The sequence below is a fragment of the Euwallacea fornicatus genome, chromosome 26 (genome assembly GCF_040115645.1).
Source record: "Euwallacea fornicatus isolate EFF26 chromosome 26, ASM4011564v1, whole genome shotgun sequence".
NCBI lineage: Eukaryota > Metazoa > Arthropoda > Insecta > Coleoptera > Curculionidae > Euwallacea > Euwallacea fornicatus.
Genome location: NC_089566.1, coordinates 1,000,951 through 1,020,726, shown reverse-complemented (window position 1 = coordinate 1,020,726; position 19,776 = coordinate 1,000,951). Strand labels below are relative to the sequence as shown.

Sequence of the window (19,776 nt, the reverse complement as noted above, 5' to 3'; positions counted from 1 at the left end):
ACCAAATTAACATGTCAATAAAAGAACTTCGTTTCCGAAATTCGGTTGTTATATGATGTTAAGACTTGCTGAAATATAAGTTTCAGACATTACATATGTACATATTTCTTATAATACATTACTAGTTATGTACACGGTTTATTCCAAATTTTTCTTAGACATTTGTTTAGGCCAATATCTCAGCAACCGTGGACATAAGAAAAAAATTGTATAAAATTAATTTAAAAAGTCAATTTTCGTGCAAAATCAGTAATGATGCACTTACTCTTTTCTATCAAGCACTTACTATTAATTCCAACTCACATCATATTCTTCACCTTCCTTTTTAACCATTACATTATACCAAACATGCAAACATTCTTATGTGTTTATTGCATTTAAATCATATAAAAATCTTGAAAAATTTAAATTTGCTAATAACACTTACTACAGAAAAATCTATTAATCAGAGTACAAAATTCCACGGTATACAAACAGCCCCATCCGACAACACTGAGTAATATGTTGAAACGTTAATGCGTAAATCTTTGGTAAAACGCTTTAATTGTTCCTGACTTTCTAGAATTTTTTTACAAAATAATATCATATATTCTGGTGTTATATTATCGTCCTTAAGTAAAGCTGCTAATTGTAGTTGGTCTATGCACTGTTGTTGCAATTCCTTCTCTTGCCCTTTGTGACTTCTGTATATACCGCTTAACTTATCTGCTTCTTCTAGATTGGTTGTGATGAAACTGATCAAATTTTGACCTGGATATTTACACGTCCGATTATTAAACTTTTTACCGTCATATTGCAAAAATACGTACCCGGAATCGATGATGGTACTATAAATTGCCCAGTGGGTGATACCATCATTGGTCCAGCCTCACTTTCGACGACAATTTCAAAATTATCCAAGGTGTGTGGCCAACTTTTCGGATATCTGTTACGTCCAAAATAATCGCTAACTGAGGTCGTTAATTGCCGCAAATTAAGTTCGTATTCCTCAACTTTCATGTCAGGCATAAACTTTCTTTTTCCAACCTACAAAGAAACGGAATATTCCAATACATTATCGAAATGCGCTATAACTCTTTAGCTAATTATTTTTTTAAGCGATATTTTCAAAGTAAGTTTACATTGTGCGTGATTGTTGTCATCGCTAAATTCATGTGATTTCTAAATTAGCCGGAAATGGCCCTAATTTTCGAACTTTAAATTGAAAATCCTTTATATATTTAAATATAAATATCTACATAGATTTTAGACATCATTCTACATCCATATATCTACATATAGCACTTTTGGTACAAGACTTGACTTTGGTTAGTCTAGAGTTCTTTCATTTTGAAAAACGAATATGTATTTTTGCCCTAAATCCCGTATGAAAATGTAAAATGGCAGTGTGTGATTTTAATGTTAAGGCCAATCTTTCTAGATTAATCTGTTGGCACCACAAACTTAACATTTATTTTTCAATTTATTAATGAAAATAAAATTAAAATTAATATCACTGTTCGATAAAATTGCTTGCTTTTACTCTCTTTACTGAGTCATAAACTGACACGTAATGCGTGCTTAAACCAAAATGAAATCTAAAATCTAAATATTGAAAAATATACAGGGCGTCTGATTTCAATTTCAGTACTGACTGATTTCCGGCTAAATCCACGGTCGCATACTCGAGACAACCCGTATAGATCATATGTATATTTTAATAATGACATTATTCATGTCTGGTACTTCGGTAGTTCCAATTGACTTTCATGATGCCCTAAATATCTTGGTGCATCTTGAAAAGCAATTGTTTTATTGTAATCGACAGTGACTTTTAACATATGCCCTTCATTGGGCAAATTTTATTACGCACGCGCTAAATATCTATCCTCGCCCTTAGGTAATTCACCCAGAAATTTGACATTTATTAAACTTATAACTGCACCAATTTGTTTAATTCTGTGACAGTCACTATGTGCTATTTAGATATGGGCAAAACAATTAGCTTCCAGAACGAATCGAGGATTTTTTTCATTAATTGGAATAATAAACCACATTAATTAGCGTTTTATTTGCAGTATGCTATACCATGAGTATTTATCTGAAAAAAATATAGATAACAAATGGTCGTTTCTCAATTGTTGCCATAACAGAAAAATAACACATAACTCCTAAATTGTCTTGATAGACTCTTGTAATAAATCTTTGAAGGGTTGTTAATATACCTAAGGGGGAGTTTTTTCTCTGGAAAACGTCATAATATCGTGCGGTTTTCAATTGCAACCCCTCTCCCTTCTTCTTTGACTTTTTAACAAATTACTTTTTTTTATTCAAAAGCAGCATTAAATAGGGCAAAAAATACTATCTTTTGGCATTTGTTTATTTTTTTAATGCTTCCTCCACCGGTAGCACCAAATGACTGTTTTTAAAATTGAATAATTGGCCAAGTGACATCACAAATTAAAGGCGATTCAAAATCTACCGATTATTTTTTCAGAAAAACAGGTATAAATTTGATAAATAATGCTATATCGGCTCAGGTAAATAGTATATAAACAATGAAAAAACTTGTTCGTTGACAGGAAATTGGTTTTGTTTTCGATTTTATGCCCATAAACAGTCGTCGGATAGTTTTATTTATCTGTTTTTTTTTTAATCAAAAACAGTTTATGAGCACAAAATCAAAAACAAACCAATTTCCTACCAATAAACACATTTTTTCATTGTTCGCGTACTATTTAACTGAACTTGTATTGCCTTTTTTACCAAATTTATATTTATTTTTTTATAAATTTTTCCCAAAAACCAATTGATAGATTTTGAATTGCAATACAGTATAGAATGGAATTTTGAAAGACCTTTAATTTGAAGTCCCACTTGACTCGTGTTTCCATTCTAAAAGATCAGCCATTTTATACTACATTTTATATTAATGATTTAACTCTTTAAAACAATAAATAAACGCCAAAAGATAGTACTTTTTGTACTATTTAATGCTGCTTTTAAATTTAAAAAAAATGTGTTTAAAAGATTAAGGGTGGTATTAATATATATATATCAATGAAACAAATTGGCCCTGACAATTCGATTGCTAAGAACCACATGAAGCCAATCGACAAGGCACTTTAGAAAGCGTAAAATATTATCAATCTCTGTGATTTAAACTTTAAAGGTACGAGAAATTTCATTTGAAATAAGAAAGTAAATTCGATGATTTAAATAGAAATGCTTCCATATTCAAAAGATTTTAGGTGTAATGACCCCATTGATTTTAATATCATTATAAAAGTTCAAATTTTACATGGCTACAGTTTTTCCATTCTAGATCGATAACATTCTTTGTGGAATACTATGAATACCGTTTCAAGTGTAAATAAATTAGAATTCTGGAATTAACCAGAGCATACAAAAAATTACATTTTCGAATATTCTACTTCTGCGGCGCTTTAGATCAATTCATAATTTTAAATAAATCATCTTAAAAAGTGGTAAAATGTCTGAAGTGAAGAGTTAAGACCCTGTACATATGGATACTATTTTAAAACGGGAAATGTATAATTATCTTTTTTAGCATGTTAGAGCAAACAAATAAAATATAAAATACATACCTTTATATTTCTTAGGATATGCGACAGAGATTTCTCATAATATGGCACTCTTCTTAATGCTGCTTTATGCTTCCCAATATTTTTAATAAAATCGAGCCAGTTGTGCCGCACTTCCCCACTGAACAACATTATATGGCCATCTAAACTGATACCAGTGAAGTAGGAAAATACTAAAATTTGGTTCTCCAACTGCTTCATGTGTTGCGGATGCTGATCCATTAGGGATTTTAAGGAGAGAATACATCCTGAAGTTACGAATGTCTGCATTAACAGGTACCTATAGCTTTTCACATGAAAACTCTGAATTATGTACCCCTGAAATGCTGACTATTCCACCCACAATCCCATTTTATATCTTTTAACTTAGACTGGTTAATTATTTCCACTTTCAATCGTTGAATTTCTTCTCTCAAGGCTGAGCCTTTTTTGAATTTTTCCAGGGCGTCTTCAAAGTTAGTTTCCAACCATGTTCTAAGTTTAAAAGATAGCACTATCAAATCAACATTTTAAATTAATAAGTTTACACATCCCAGGTGGCAAGCTGGCATCTATATCGTATCTTTTATTGGTGGCTCTGTTGATGCCAAATATACATGTCATAAAAGGCATAACGATATTTTCGCTTTTTTGCAATTCACCAAAAAATATAAAAGTTAAGATTTGTATGGAGATGTTACTATCTAGTCGGTAAAGCGTTTCAAAAACTATATTATTATATCTAGTATACATATCCATTACATCTATATCTACTCTTTTTTTACACGGTAAAGAATATACAAGGTGTTGCGTACCCTATCGTACAAACTTCAAAGGAATTACTTTAATTTTAATTGAAAAATTATCTCATAAACACATCTCCAATTCGGTATGGTTACCAGTTACATGTGTTCAAAAAATAAAATAAAACATTTAATACTCACAAACATTTCAGTTTTATAATTTACAAAAACACAAAATGACCAGAACCATCCTCAATTTTCAAAAACATGCAACCCAACGAAGAACAAAGAAGCCGGCCGGGGACTTTCCATCGTACCTAAACGGTCGATGTCCCCTAATCGAACCTAGAAAGCCGAGGTCCCCGCGTTAGACCTGGACGTCCTAGGACAATATTATAATTACTCAAAATTGAAAGTAAGAATTATATTCAGAGGTTTGTTTTTAAATAAACAAATCTAATTTTGCGCATACATAGTTTGAATTGCAAAGAAATGGTGCAGGCGATTTTTGATAGAGTTCTAAAAACGGTTAAGACAGTGAACGCCCCTAAACGGCGAAGGTGAATTTTTTATTTCGGTCACAGTCTAAACGCCGCTCGCCGCCGCAGTTCGTAGTAAATCCCTCAGACGGTGACCTATGTAAAAATCCAAATTTCACAATCGTACGTTAGTCACAGCCATTTAAATGAAGTTTTTGGAGACAGATGAAAAAAAATACCTCCAGGGGCACATGATACTTACAACGGTATACAGGGCGAGTTTTTTAAAATTATAAATGCAAATATTTTAAAAATTATGTGCACAATGGAAAAATCCAAAAACACGTCTACTATAATATAATGGGGCAAGATGATTTAAGATATGATGTACTCATTTCGTTCTACCAAATGGGTCCCAGTCATCTCAAGTTATTTTTTTTTATTACTGGGTCATGGTTGTGACATACCGTCGGAAAGCATTTTCATCAAGGTTTTCAATGATACCCAAGTTTCTGAAATTCGGCTAATGCCTAAAATGCAAAGTCCCTGAGTAACACACCTACGCTTGAAATTAAATAGTTCTAAATCGTGAATAAGTAATAAAACTGATAATTAATTGAAAGTTTTATTATAATTAAATCAAAGGGTAAGATATACCGCTCAATATTAATAATTGTTTATAATAAGTGTTCAAAATGTCCGTTATTTTCCAAACAAGAGTACGAATAATGTTCACATTCTCGATACACATTGGCAAAAACTTCCTTAGGAATTGCACCACACTCACTGTTTTAACTCTTCAATTGCTACTAGTTGGATTTTGAACACTACAGATTTCAAGTGCACAAAAAGAAATCCAAGGGCGTGATATCGGGAGACCTGAGGGTTCATTCAATCGCTCCCCTCTTTCCAATCCACCAAATGGGGTAATTGTTATCCAACCACTGCCTAACGGTTATAACAAAATATGGCGGCGCCCCATCCTGTTGAAATTTTAGTAAATTTTCTTCCCGTTACAATTCGCCATTTTCGTCCTGCTGGTTCTCTTGCTCAGGGATTATCAATATTTCCATAGCATTTTCTAAAAGGTTTCGGTAGATTTCATCATTCAAATTACCGTCAATAAATAAAGGTACTATGATAGCATCTTCAAGAATCCCGGCCCAAATATTTTATTTTTGGGGACATTGAGTGTTTTTTTCTTTCATAACGTAAGGGCTTGAATCACTTCAGATTCTAATATTGTGGCTATTGAGAGTACCATTCAAATAAAACATGCTATAATCACTGAAACAAACGTTTAACAACAATCGGGACGGGTTGGTAATCACAGCTTGCATCACTTCACAACGTTCAATTGGTCGGTCTGAATCATCTTCATTCAACTCCTGATGAACTTGAATTTTTTATGAATTTGTGTAATTTTAAAACTTTTCGAATCGATGGTGTTGACTGTCTAGTTAAAGTAGATGCTTGATGGATATACAATGATTGGTTTTTGGCAAATAGTTCAAAAACATCTATTTGAAGAAGCTCATCTAATATTATATTTTAATTCCTCTTTTTATCGGCCGTAGAACTGGTTTCTTCAAATTTCTGAAATAATTTCCTAAAATAGAAAAAATTTACGTTCGTTCTAGGGCGCTAGTGAAATATTTCTGTGGTTTGTAAAAGGTAACGTTCCTCAGTACCACAAATTAATTTCAAAAACCCATTATAAAAAATTGTTTATATTGAGCGCAAGATCTTGATTAACTGTGACGTAATTACAATAAAACCTAGTATAAATTATCACTTCTATTAATTAGTCCTGATTGAAAACTATTTAATTTTGCGCCTAGGTGTATTACTCTTGGATTTTGCATTTTAAGCATTATCGAATACATTTGAGGCCGGAATTCCAGAAACTTCGGTATAATTGAAAAGTTTATTGAAAATGCTTTCCAATGATATGTCGCAACAATGCCCGTGCTATTAAAACAATGACTTGGAGTGGCTGGAGTGCATTTGGTAGAGGTTCATCATGCCCTCAGTCATCTTCCTCCATCGTATTATAGTAGACGTGTTTTTGAATCTTTCCATTCCATTTTCAAGACATTAGCATTTATATTTTTAAGAACCCCACCCTGTATACTGTGTGTTATCACTGCGCTTCAATTTTACAGGTTTCACTACTGAGTGTTCTCTCAGTTGGTAGGTTAAACAATATTTTTATGTTCATACAATTTCCTCTACATTTGAATTCTATTTCCAGTTTACTTGATCTATAATTATATCTAAAATTGAAATTAACATTAAAAAAGCATTCACTCTATGACTTATTAAATGAGGTAAGTTATCTCACTCTTTTTGAGTAAAGAAACACTGTTACTCTTAATTTTTCTGCACCTGAAACTACACCCGAGGGAAGAAAATACCTGGTCGTCACCTATTTTCACTCAATAAATGACACCAGATCACTTAGCAACTTTTAAAAGTGGTGAAAGTTACTTTTCTTACCGGTATTTAAAAAAAACCGTCACTTCATAAAAACTTAGTCATTGTTTGCTCAATGATGTGGTTTCGAGGCTCAATTTCGGTTGAGTCTATATGCGATTAAGGACGAAAATTATCATCATATTATTATCATTACATTTTCATGAAGACCCGCACATTAGAATTAAAGATGTGCATCAAATGGGGTTTTCGGCTTTTTTTTTTTGACTTGAGGCACCCTTCATAAATCACGCGACGCACTGCTTGGTGAACAAAGGTACTTTTAGTTTAACTAGAGGTGCCCAATTGTTTAATCGAATTCCAAGTCTTTACAGTTCAGGAAAAATACTTCAATTTTGGTACTTACAAATTTTTTCGAAGTCTTAAAATAAACGAACTCTTTAAATAAATCACTTAGGTGTGTTTGAAAATGCCCGGAAACCCTATACAATAGGCGATGCAACAACTTGTATAAAGCCAATTATAATAGGTAAATACCTACATAAAATTTCACAACATACACTCAACAGCAGAAACTGACGCACCAACATTTTTTTTAGCTAAACGAAAAGTTTTTATGATATTTAATTAAAAAATGAAACAAAATAAAAAAAATATTTTAACAAAATCGCAAAATAAATTTCTTTCTTCTTAACGTAAACAAGCAAAAACAAAGAAGCATTTTTTGCAGCAATGTGTTGTCCTTCCTTTTGCTCCTATTAAAGCTTCTAGCCTTCTAGGCATACCGTCAATCAGATTGAAGACCCTTTCCTCTGGAAGGCTGTCTCATTCTTCAACTAACGCGCTGTTAAAATGTTGAAGATCCACTAGCGGATCCTGTCGGCTTCGTAGGCATCTACCTAGTTTATCCTTACAATGCTCTATAGGATTCAGATCAGCACTGCGAGCTGGCCATTGTAAGGTGAATATACCACCATCCTCGAGATAGCCGTTCGGCACATTTGCAACGTGTGGTCACGTGTTATCGCGCCATAAAATGAAATTGTCGCCGATAAAAATGGCAAAGGACACTACATAATGTTCTAGGATATTCTGAATGCATCTGTGTGCTAGCAGATTTCTTCTACAACAAATATGGAAAGAAGTCTTTGCTACCAAAGTGATCCCTCCCCAAACTATGACCAAACCAGCTCAATATCAAACAAGTTCCGCGATATTGCATTGAACAAATCACTCTCCTCACCTTCTCCATATGTGAACCCGACGATCATACGGTCACGCAAATAAAGAAAATCTGGATTGTTTGTGAATATGTAACTCGTGACCGGTAAGTTCCACTGTAACTAGTGCGCTAGTTTTTCGGCTGTTGAATTTACTATTTGGAATTGACACCTTGTCAAATTATGTACGGTATTTTTTTTTATATATGCGTTTACCAGTAATATACAGAGTATTCCGGAAAATACTATAAAACGTTTGACCAAAAATATTCCTTAACTAAAAATACGGCGTTCTAAGCGAACTTACCTACAGGGTGAGTCGAGAGAATCGTGCCAAACTTCAGGAGCGTGTTGTACATGAAAAATAAATGCAAAAAAACTCAAATGTTGTTATCCGATTTTCGTTTGTTTACAAGTTATGGCGTAAATAAAATTAAAACATAAAATTAAAAACAATTATAAATTTCATAAGAAATTCCATAAATGAACGTTTGGATATCATAGTAAATGTTACCATTAAAATATTGCCATTAACTTCTAAATATTTTCGGCTCGTCTATGAAGAGCATTCGTTGCGCTCCTGATTGTTTCATGTTTTTCTTTAATGGCAGCTGCAGCATTTCTAATGCGTTGAATTAGTGCATCTTGAGTGTCCACTTTTACTCTGTACACTTCGGTTTTAAACCAACCCCACAAACAATAGTCTAGTGGTATGAGGTCTGGAGATCTTGGAGGCCAACTAATAGGGCCACCACGACCAATCCAACGTCCAGGAAAGGTACGTTTATGGTAAATAGAATCCTAGTTAAAAAAATTTATTTACGCTATAACTTGTAAACAAACGAAAATCGGATAACAACATTTGAGTTTTTTTACATTTATTTTTCATGCACAACACGCTCCTGAAGTTTGGCACGATCCTCCCGACTCACTCTGTATATCCAATCTACCTTCGTTTTGCGGCTAGAGAGCGCCAAACTTCTCGAATTAATATCGTTTTTTCGAAATAATTACTAACGGCTTTTATCACTTTTCATTAATTTTAGAACTTAATATTTTTTTAGGCAAACTGTTGGTTGCATGAAAAAATAACAAGAGCGAAAAAAAAATTAAATTATGTTTAGTATTTAAAAACGAAGTTTTGTTAAAATCGGCCATTGCAGGAAAAAGTTCTGAAGAATACAAAATTAGAGGTTGCTAATTCTCGCCTTCCAGAAACAAGAGTAAAAGAATAGACATTACTGCAAAATAGCATTGGACTAGCTATATGATATTATATGATAAAGTACCAAAATTGAAATTTATGAGTGTAACCGTTTTTAAGAAATAAAAAAAAAGATCATTTTCCGTCATTTTGAGACCCGAATATTTGGAGGAAACGGCCCAAATTGAAAAATTTCAAACAAAGACCCCCCCCTAAAATGGCTGATAGAATACCCTATAAAAAGATAAAAAGATTTGACTACCATTCCGGAATACCCTGTATAAATTGGCGTACTTTGCAGTAAGGTATTTTTTTTAATACGTGGAAATGTAAAAATGATGCGTGACGTAAATGAGAGTATGCATTTTTGTTGTCCTCTGTGTGGCGACCGGTGTGTGAATCATCTCAGAAAAAAGGCGAGCGGTGGGAAGGAGATAAGAGAGTTCGGGGTCGAGTACTAGCCGAGGATCGGGGAATTAAAAAGATATATTTTTAAGGAGTTAGTGATTAAGAATCAAAGGGGATTTTGTACAATATTATCGATGACTAAAATAAATGTGTTTTGGGGGAGTACAACAGTGTTTAAATACCAAGAAGGGTACTACACTCTGTACGAATGATTTAAATTTTTTTCTTTGCCACTATATAATTTCATTTCGAATTTTTCCTGTCTCTTGTAAAATTTTCACCAGGCATACAGTTTCCCTACCAAAAAATATTTACGATACCTTGCAATTGACCTGTATTATTTAGGCGGAACGAAAACATGCAGAATATTATAATGGTAAATAACTGCCAACATAATTTGATTCCTATAACTCAAAATGTTGAACGTTTTTTTGAACGCATAGATACATTCGTTTCGAAAAATGAATCTGTCCTTTCCGCATCGTATTTGGTTTTATTAAAACACTTGTCGGATTTGTTAAATTACAAATCAATGTACAAAACTCGAATCAAAATAGTGATAGATAAATAATAATTTCAGCATGGGCTGACTCACATTGTGTACGAACCAAACTGATTTACGTGTATATAAAAAGGGAAATATTTCTTGTAATCTTTCACGATGCTCGTACCGCAGTAGTGTTTATGCCGTTTATGAGTAAAGTCGGTTGGTGCAGTCTTGTTTTGTTAATACCAATTTCCACTAAATATACTCATAATTTCCAACCACATTGTGTTCATAACAATGGTGAATTGCAAGGTATTGTACAGTCGAGAGATAAATTATTCGTCCACTCAGAAATAGTGCAAAATAATGGAATAAAATTCAAACCACTTGCATTTATTTATCTTTTATTACAAAAAAAGAAAAAATATCATTCATATGTCAAATATAGTAATAAAATATTCAACATTAATAATAACTATCAAAAATAAATGAAACATTCTTCAAAACTTATGGGAGAAAAATTATTCGTCCACTAAACTTTTTTTTTAATATGTCGAAGCAGTACGAAACTAATAACGTGTGTGGTATCCTTTGGATCTTATAACTTCTTTTAACCTGTTAGGCATCGATTCTACTAGTTTTCTAACGTAACTTGTTTCAATCTTTGACCATTTCTCTCGACATGTTGCTTTTAACTGCTCTTTATTCGAAATGTGTTGTTTGTTTACCCTTTCTTTTAATTCCCACCAAAAAGTTCAAACGGGTTCACATCTGGAGATTGGAGAGATGTTTCCAACACTCTTGGTACGTTACATAAAATCCACCCTTTAACGACGCGGGCTGAGTGTTTTGGATCTCTTGTCTTGCTGAAATGTGAATTCGTTTTTAATTCCCATTTTCTCTGCACTTTGTATTAAATTTTTTTTAAATGTCTACGTAAACAAAGCGATCCATTATTCCATCAAAAAAATTTAATAGTTCCACTCCATGCCACGACATACATCCCCAGATTAGAACTGAACCTCCTCCATGCTTCACAATCGGGATCAAGTTTTTTGGATTACATGCTTCCCCTCGCTTTCTATACACAAGCACTATTTTGGATTTTCCAAACAGTTCAATTTTAGATTCGTCAGTAAATATAACGTTTTTCCTATAGTCAATATTTTTGTCCAAATGCCTTTGAGCAAACGCTAAACGTTTTGTCCTATTCTTCTTACTTACTAATGGTTTTTTTTCCGGCCAATTCGTGCCCATATACCTTCGCTTCTTAAAAATTTTCGTACTTTCGTTTTATGGAAAACATTGTGATAATCATTGGCTTCACTTTTCACTATTTCGGTTGCAGTAGTTTGCGGATTTTCTTGAACTCCCCTTAATATTGCCCGTTTCTCTCGACGTGTCAGTGTACCTTTCCTCCCTCTCTCTGGCAAATCTTCTGTTGTATGGGTTGTATTATAAATTTTTTTATGATGTATTGAATTGTAGACCGGCTTCTCCTTACAATTTTCGCTATACCTCTTTACGATTTTCCGTCTTTATAATATTTAATAATTAATTCTCTTATTTCTCGAGACATCTCTGTGGATTTGCAGCCCATTTTAAAATTTACTGGTGTTTTTTACCACAAATGGTCTCAAACTAACATTGAAATTGTCAATAAATTCCTACAAATTTTTATCACTGAAATTGGAATGCTAAACATAAATTTATACATTTTTTTGAAGTGGACGAATAATCTTTCGCCCATTGGTTTTGAAGAATGTATGTTTTATTATTGATATTTTTGTAGCATGATTATTAATGTTGAATATTTTAGTACTATATTTGCCACATGAATAAAATTTGTTACTTTTTGTAACAAAATTGAAATAAAAGAAAAGTAGTTTGGATTTCGTTCTGGGTGGACAAATAATTTATTTCCCAACTGTAACTATTTCTTGATAGAGAAACTGTAAGCCTGATGAAAATTTCACAAGAAACGAAAAAATTTAAAAATAAAGTCAGCTAGTGGCTAAAAAACAATTAAAATAATTCGTACACTGGGTAATAAAAATACAAACTTTTATTGATGAACCACGTACTACTTTTAATATTTCTGTGCATACAAAAATGCAGCTTACCTCAAAACACATTTATACAGCAACTCTTAGTTCCAAAATTAGTGAAAATCGGTGAAAGCGCTTAGCAGTTATTTCGATATTAATTAGAGAACTTAGGCGCCCTGTAGTGTCAAAACGAAGCGACATTGCATATACACAGGTAAGTTTACTTAGAATGCCTTATTTTTGATTAAACAATTTCTGATCAAGCGTTATAGAGTCATTTTAGAGACACCCTGCACATTAATGTAAAATAAAATTAGGAGTAGGTAATTGAGAATAAGTGAGGTTCCAAAATTTTCTGGCGTTCCTTGAAGTCATTAATGTCCAGCTCTAGAGGGCAATAATCAAATGTGATGTAAATCGGCTGTCAATTATATGTCCTTTCAACGTTACGTATACATGTCACCTTTGGAGAAAAGTGACGAAAAAAATACGTATCTTTCACGTCACCTTACAACCTGGGATATAACTTACCTTAAATTATGTTTAGTATCTTTCATTTGTTGCCGTAACTCAAACGTAGCATACAAAGGATGGTTCCTGTTTAATTTTGTGAAGTCAAATTCATTTTTATATCTCACACTAATCCATTCGTCTCCGTTCTGTTGAATATTCTCTGTATGAAACATATTCTGGTTCATGGCTGCAGGTTTGATGTAATGCTCAATATGACTAATAGGTAAATCACATGCTTTCAATATATGAACAATGACAGTGCCCAGATCGCGGTCTTTTAAAAAGATTTTAATAAGTTTTGCAGATTCATTTTGATTATTCCTAAAAGAGAGGTTTTGGTTTAAATTTTTATTCAATTCAAAATAACTAATCTATGTCTAGGCGTCTCAGGACATCCCGTTTTTCGCTTGTCTGAGTTACAAGGTAATAAAGTTAAAAAACGGTTTTATTTAAGTAATAAATACGTTTTAAAGACTGCCTAACTGACAAATCACATCCATTTAGCTGCTCATAGTTGAGTCACACAAACAAAACAAAAGGCAGGTCTATTGACAATATCACCACCATTGACAATACCTAAAGTATTTTTAGTGTTGACTCAGTGATCGAATAAAACAAACCCAGCTTTCGGACATTCACTCATTGACCACTCAAAATATCGTAGATGTGGTTGTCGCGATACGCACGCACCGCATTTTGAACATTTATATTGCCCAAAATTTGAGGTTCATATATCACAAAACTTCTTCCGTCGATCCTAAAGTCCGTTACTTTGCCAACTTAGAAAAAATGTGCCATTTTCGCTAAAAATAACAGCGTAACCTCTAAATATGGTTAAATTTGCGCTCACATACTCTTCAGAATTTTTAGACCCTTTGCGCAAAAACACCTTAACTAATCCATTCTCTTCTATACGTTCAACAATTGTTGCCTCATTCAGTACATCGTCTTTACCCCGAACGAAAATTAATTACGAGCAACATACAACAAGGCCTCAGTGAGTAAAGACGGTGGAAATCTCGTTGATCTATTGATGCGCATCACTAATTAAATGATGAGGCATTTGAGTAAGGATACATTTATTTATTCCAAAATATACAATAAACTTTTCGGTTTGACGTTCCCGTGATAAGCAAAAGATCGCAAAATTAAAACAAGGACCATGAAATAACAAGCAATAGCCAAAGCATAACAAGCTACATCAAATCGTAAGATAACAGAGAGTACCCGCTCTGAATATTGAAACACTTAACCACAACACATAATAGCACACGAACAGACCCCGCTCGACGCACAGCATATACTTGTGATTCAAACACATGATGAAGGGAGACGCCAGCAAGAAACATATCAGACAGAAGTGTGGAGGCAAACCCAACCGTCAGACCGTTGTTTGCATGGCAGCATATTCTCCTAGCTGTCAGTACCAGTCTTCAATCAACAATGCCCTGACGGCATCAAGGAACTGCAAGTCGAGTACATAACCACCTGTCGTTGAAATAGAATTGCAGGGACCGAGGAGTCTTTCAGCATACGTACACCCGTATATATCAATTATCGACGTGATAGTAGCAGGACGAAAGACGACATCAGACTTGCTAGAACGCCTCGGAGTATCACAGATAAAGAACTCAATCTGCACATTTAAGTCCTTCTTGTCTCCAATAACTTAAGAGTATAGAATTTGGTTGGAGAATGTAGGAGACTGTTTGAACTCTATGCATTCAGTGCAACAGAGCTTGATTTGGAAGCCTGACATTACGGAGACCTTCATTAGTAAGAAAGGCACTGATTTTGATTTGAAGAACCGCCACATAATCTTTTTCGAATGAAAGAGCAGGAGAGTCACGAATCCAAAAACACACACAGCATTGTGTCCAGAATGCTGAGGAAGACGCCACTAATGAATAAATTTTACAGCCTGTTGCACCAATAATAGGCCATTTCGTACCAAGGCCGTAAGACGTAATGCAGTGGATTAGGAGGTGAGAGACGTAGTTGGAGGTCAGGACACACCACAGCTGAGAATCACACCTTGAGACCAAACGTTAAACTAACAATGCAGAATGCCATGAATGCGAGCAAAAAAGCCACAGCACCACGTTTCAACGCTCCCTCTCAAGAATGTAATGTCGTCTGCATCGGGACGTAAATGAACTGCTTCACTAACCTCCAAAAAGCCTTGCCAGTTTGATAAAGCAACGCTAAAATTACTTTGGTGTTTTGGAGGTTAAACAAAGACTTCGATAGACTGTAGAACATACATTTTTGATAAAACATTAATACATCCTTTAGAGCGCATGTAAAATGTGAATAAGTACCCATAAACCTACAATTATGGCCAAGATATTTAAAATTAGCTTCAGTATCGGTTAAAAGTAATAATGTAAATTCACAAAGGCCCATAACGCAAAAAGTAAGATCGGGTTTTTTTTGAAAAGGGAGAAACTTGGCAATCACACTTCCGCACTTGTTTAGGTTAGTTCAGCAACATATTCTTCGAAGAAGCGTTCATAAGTGCGCTGCTATATCTGAAGAGGTAATTAGCAGCAAGTTGTCAGCATACATAAGGCTGTTTATGACCGAGCCCTTAACATCAATCCTGGATAGTTTAGCATTGATGTCGCATATGAACTCGTTAAGGAGCAGATTAAATAGCAAGGACGAAAGACGGTCACCCTGTTTAACTCCTCTAAAAATTTGAGCATAAGGAACCCTAATCTTGTCCACGTTCACAGTAGTATGGCAGGTCGTAAACTCAAGCAGAAAAGAGGGCTGAAGTGGCTCATCGACGTTCAAATGCCGTGGAACCCGCTGGATTCTAGAATGTGGGATAGTGTCGAATGCCTTTCGGAAATTGAAAGAAGTCACCGGGTACAGATGCGCATTCCCCCGGCATTTAAGTACGGCCGTCTGTAAAATAATTATAGAGAGAAATCAATCTCCACTGGAAGTGGTGAAGCGGGCAAATGAAAATCCAGGACGAGAGAACATAATAGAACATCCTAATAATGATGTTTATCACCATTATTGACGACGAAGAGGCGATATCCGCGATATTGTTGACACTTACGATAGTACGCAAACATTAAGAAAGTTATAGCTATGTCCGTCGTTTCATTGATTGTAATAACATGAATGTATGTACAGGGTGTCCAAGGAATATGGGCTTCTATCCATATCTTCAAAAATATGACTAGAAAAAGATTAAAATCTGGGTATCATACTAAAATGAAGGTGGTTTATCAATTAAAAATATTTTCATGAAAATACCACTTCCGGTTTTACCGGAAATGAATATTATGTCACTCATTTAAAAAAAAACCCTGTATATTATATCAAATTTCGATTTTGCAGAACATTATGAAAATTTTTCATGTATAACATTTTATACGAAAATTTTATAATTTTTGAGATATTTAGAATTTTCCAAAAAAAATTACAATTGCACCCATTAATGTACTTTCAGAATGTTTCATTCAAAATAAACTAGTTTACATTTATGTCTGACATAACTGGAAGTGTTATTTTCATGAAAATATTTCTAATTAATAGTCCATGTCACTTTAGTATGATACCAAAATTTGAACTTTTTCCTAGTCATAGTTTTAAAGATACAGATAGAACCCATATTCGGGGGACATCCTGTATATTTCCCCGTTTTTCACTAATTTCTAAAATCTCGCCAAGAGTACATGTTAAAATTAACACAGTTATTCTAGGCCCCAAATTAACAGACACGCCAAAATATTTATTATTTTACTTATATAGTAGCGGTGAAAAAAGTTGAGGATATTACATGATAACATACAAAAACCACATATTTCTTCAAATTAAAGATGTAAATATCAACCCCAATTCTAAAGGATTTTTTGAAGTTAAATATATGTTCCTGACATATAAAATAATATAGGATTTGGCAATACGTTAAAATAAAAATGATTTTTGCCGAATAAACCCTAAAGTACCGCGTTGAGGAAGTATATAATAAAATATAAAAATTTAATTTGTTTTTACAATGAATTTATATGTTTATTTTTAACATTTTTTCATATCCCTAAATGAATCAGACAAATTCCATTAAATACTTATTTTCTTGAAGTTTGAAAAAAAAAAATTAGTCACTTAGCACATTACCATAATTTGATCAATCTGACAATTACCGAGGCGAACTTTAAATGTTTTTTGTTTCTAATTACAATTTTAAAAACAAAATAATTACTGAACTAAAACCTATCGGCCCAATCATAGCCTATTGTTGAAATCAGAGCAACATGTTAAAAAAAAAGCTATAAATTTTCATTAAATCACTCTTTCTTACCTGTTTTTCACATAAAATGGTAACGTAATTGGAGCAAATAATTTATCACCCTGTAAGGACTGAAGAATTGAACTCAGTTGCTGTAGGGACGACTCATTTGTAGCCCTTTCCTTTGGATGTTGTCCAAAGAGATCAGGATGAACAGAAAAGTAAAAAGGCCTGAGTGCAGTTGATACCTCTAACAAAGCAAACATTAAATTAGGAGAATATAGCTAAAGGTCATTTCATTACTGACTTAGTTGTGAACTACAGCACAATTGTATTTTTTTGTGGCACTAAAATTATGAACCAAAAAAATAGTCTACAAGTCTGCCTCATCTCATACAACATATGAATACCCTATAAGGTCCTACATACACCTCCAAAAACAAATTTCAATCAATATCACTAATAAACACATAATACTTTGAGGCGACCTTGGTGGCCCACCCTGTATATAACTCTGGCTATAGATGACAGACAATTTTTTATGATTCATGACATGTAGTTTTAAAATAATAATGTGTTTTAGTGTTCAATGTACATAAAGGGATACTCCTTTTTATCAGGAAAATTTTATGTCTGCCAGACCTAGATACTAAAAGCATGAAAAGAAAAGTTATTAAAAATTTTATTTCCTTGATACCACACAAATCACCAATTGTATGCAATCTGTAATAGGAAAGTTGACCCTAATAATTATCTATCTCAGTAAAAATCATGGCATAGAGGTGAACATAAACTCTGAAACATTGAAAAACATGTCTAAAAGGGCCAACAAGACACAAGCACTCTTCAGCACCATATGATTTGCAGGTGCACTGTCCTTATGACCAACAGAAATAAAAGAAATGTATAAAGACACTAATTGGAGCAATCTATTGCAAAAGCATCCACTGCAAAGGATCAAGGCTCTTGTATTTGGTATTAATGCTCATACTAAATAAATTAACAAGTGACAAATTGGAATGTAGTTCTACCAATTCTGATTTTTGTTTCGTTTTATTGTGGTGTTCAATTAAAAAAAAATTTTTAATTGTTTGATGTAAAGTATATGACAGTTTTGTGAACAGGATCAAGATAAGCTCAAATAAAAACACTGCTTGAACTGGTCGTGAAAAATTAATACTGTCAGGTGATCTGTTAATATCTTAGCAACACTGAGTTAACACAACACAGCATATAAAAATTAAAGAGTTTCAAACACATTAACTCTGCGTTATTTATCATTTATTTGCTCTATACTGTATGAACCCTAACAGTTATAACCTTAGCGTCAACTTTTTATTATATGTATTATGTTAGTGTCATGCCCTATATAAACCCAACATTACTAATTTAATGTGTGAGTACTTATGGATTAATACATTGAATATGACAGTAGTTGTTTAGGTTTGCCTGTACCTACCTGTTGATGTTAAATACCTCATAAAGGTGCTTAAATTTTTATTAGCAATACATAATGTGCCTTTTCTAAACATTTCCTATTGTGTCTTATATCAATTATAAATGTACTTTAACAAACAACGTTTTATCAATTAAAATCATTAAAATTAAAATTAAAACAACTTTTTTTATAACCTTTGCCAATGTCAAACGAGGTAAACAAAAATCAAAAGCATTTTCGATTTATGATCTAGCGGCATTCCGTGGTTGTTCTGATAGGAACATTAATGTTCGATTTAAAACTACCAAATTCCCGGTAGGGAGTGAAATACGGCGAAAGCGTCAAACATATACCGTGCGTCAAGAAAAAATCCAATGAAATCAGTTTTTGGATTATTTGACGCCGAATCCGTATGTTTTTGATATGTTCTCTACATAATCTCCAACGTAAACAAATAAACCTAACCCCACTTAAATGTCGACTCCATTTATCTATCTTATTTGTTGGATTTTATTAAAACTTATCTTTTTCAAGGCTCCACGGTCTTATGTGCTTGTTAGTTAAACTTTTCCGAGTGCTAAAAAGTTTATACTAAAAAAGATTTTACGGTTAAGTCTTATTTTTGGAATGCACAGTTCATAAATGGATCATGGGCCATTGAAATTCTACCTTGTCTTTAAGAGTTTCGTGAACAATTTCCCCACATTGCAGTGCTGAAATCGCAATTTCGCAACATTTTGAATTATGTTGGGAAATTGCTTGTTAAAGAGATTTTCAAGTCGTGCACCGTTCTACACAGAGCGATGAGGGCACATTGCCGGTTAGTTTCATGTTTACTTTTGTGTGGTTAAATTAATAATATAAAAATGACTATCAATTCAAAGACAAAGAAGAAAGTGTTGAATTCAAATTCGAATTTTGATTCACATAATGCATTTGAAACAGAAGTTTTGCTCTGCAGTTTCTCATGTTTAATTCTATTCTTTTA

The 19,776-nt window shown here is 33.4% G+C and overlaps 1 protein-coding gene across 1 annotated transcript; it reads right to left on the bottom strand.

The window, feature by feature from the left end:
• Nucleotides 1-353: 353 nt before the first annotated feature.
• Nucleotides 354-19,115, bottom strand: LOC136347157 (T-cell activation inhibitor, mitochondrial). Its single transcript, XM_066296895.1, has 7 exons — nucleotides 18,810-19,115; nucleotides 17,423-17,600; nucleotides 13,120-13,422; nucleotides 3,901-4,058; nucleotides 3,588-3,832; nucleotides 810-1,026; nucleotides 354-750 (listed from the first exon to the last, which is right to left on the bottom strand). The coding sequence occupies exons 1-7, from the start codon at nucleotides 18,880-18,882 to the stop codon at nucleotides 446-448; spliced, it is 1,479 nt and encodes a 492-aa protein (XP_066152992.1). The 5' UTR covers nucleotides 18,883-19,115; the 3' UTR covers nucleotides 354-445.
• Between the last annotated feature and the right edge of the window lie 661 nt (nucleotides 19,116-19,776).

Coding starts and splice junctions, on each gene's coding strand:
- LOC136347157 (XM_066296895.1), bottom strand. CDS start 18,882: ATGTTTAGAAAAGGCACATTATGTATTGCTAATAAAAATTTAAGCACC. Junction 17,601..18,809: donor GAGGTATTTAACATCAACAG/GTAGGTACAGGC, acceptor TTGCTTTGTTAG/AGGTATCAACTGCACTCAGG. Junction 3,833..3,900: donor GAATAGTCAGCATTTCAGGG/GTACATAATTCA, acceptor TCGTAACTTCAG/GATGTATTCTCTCCTTAAAA.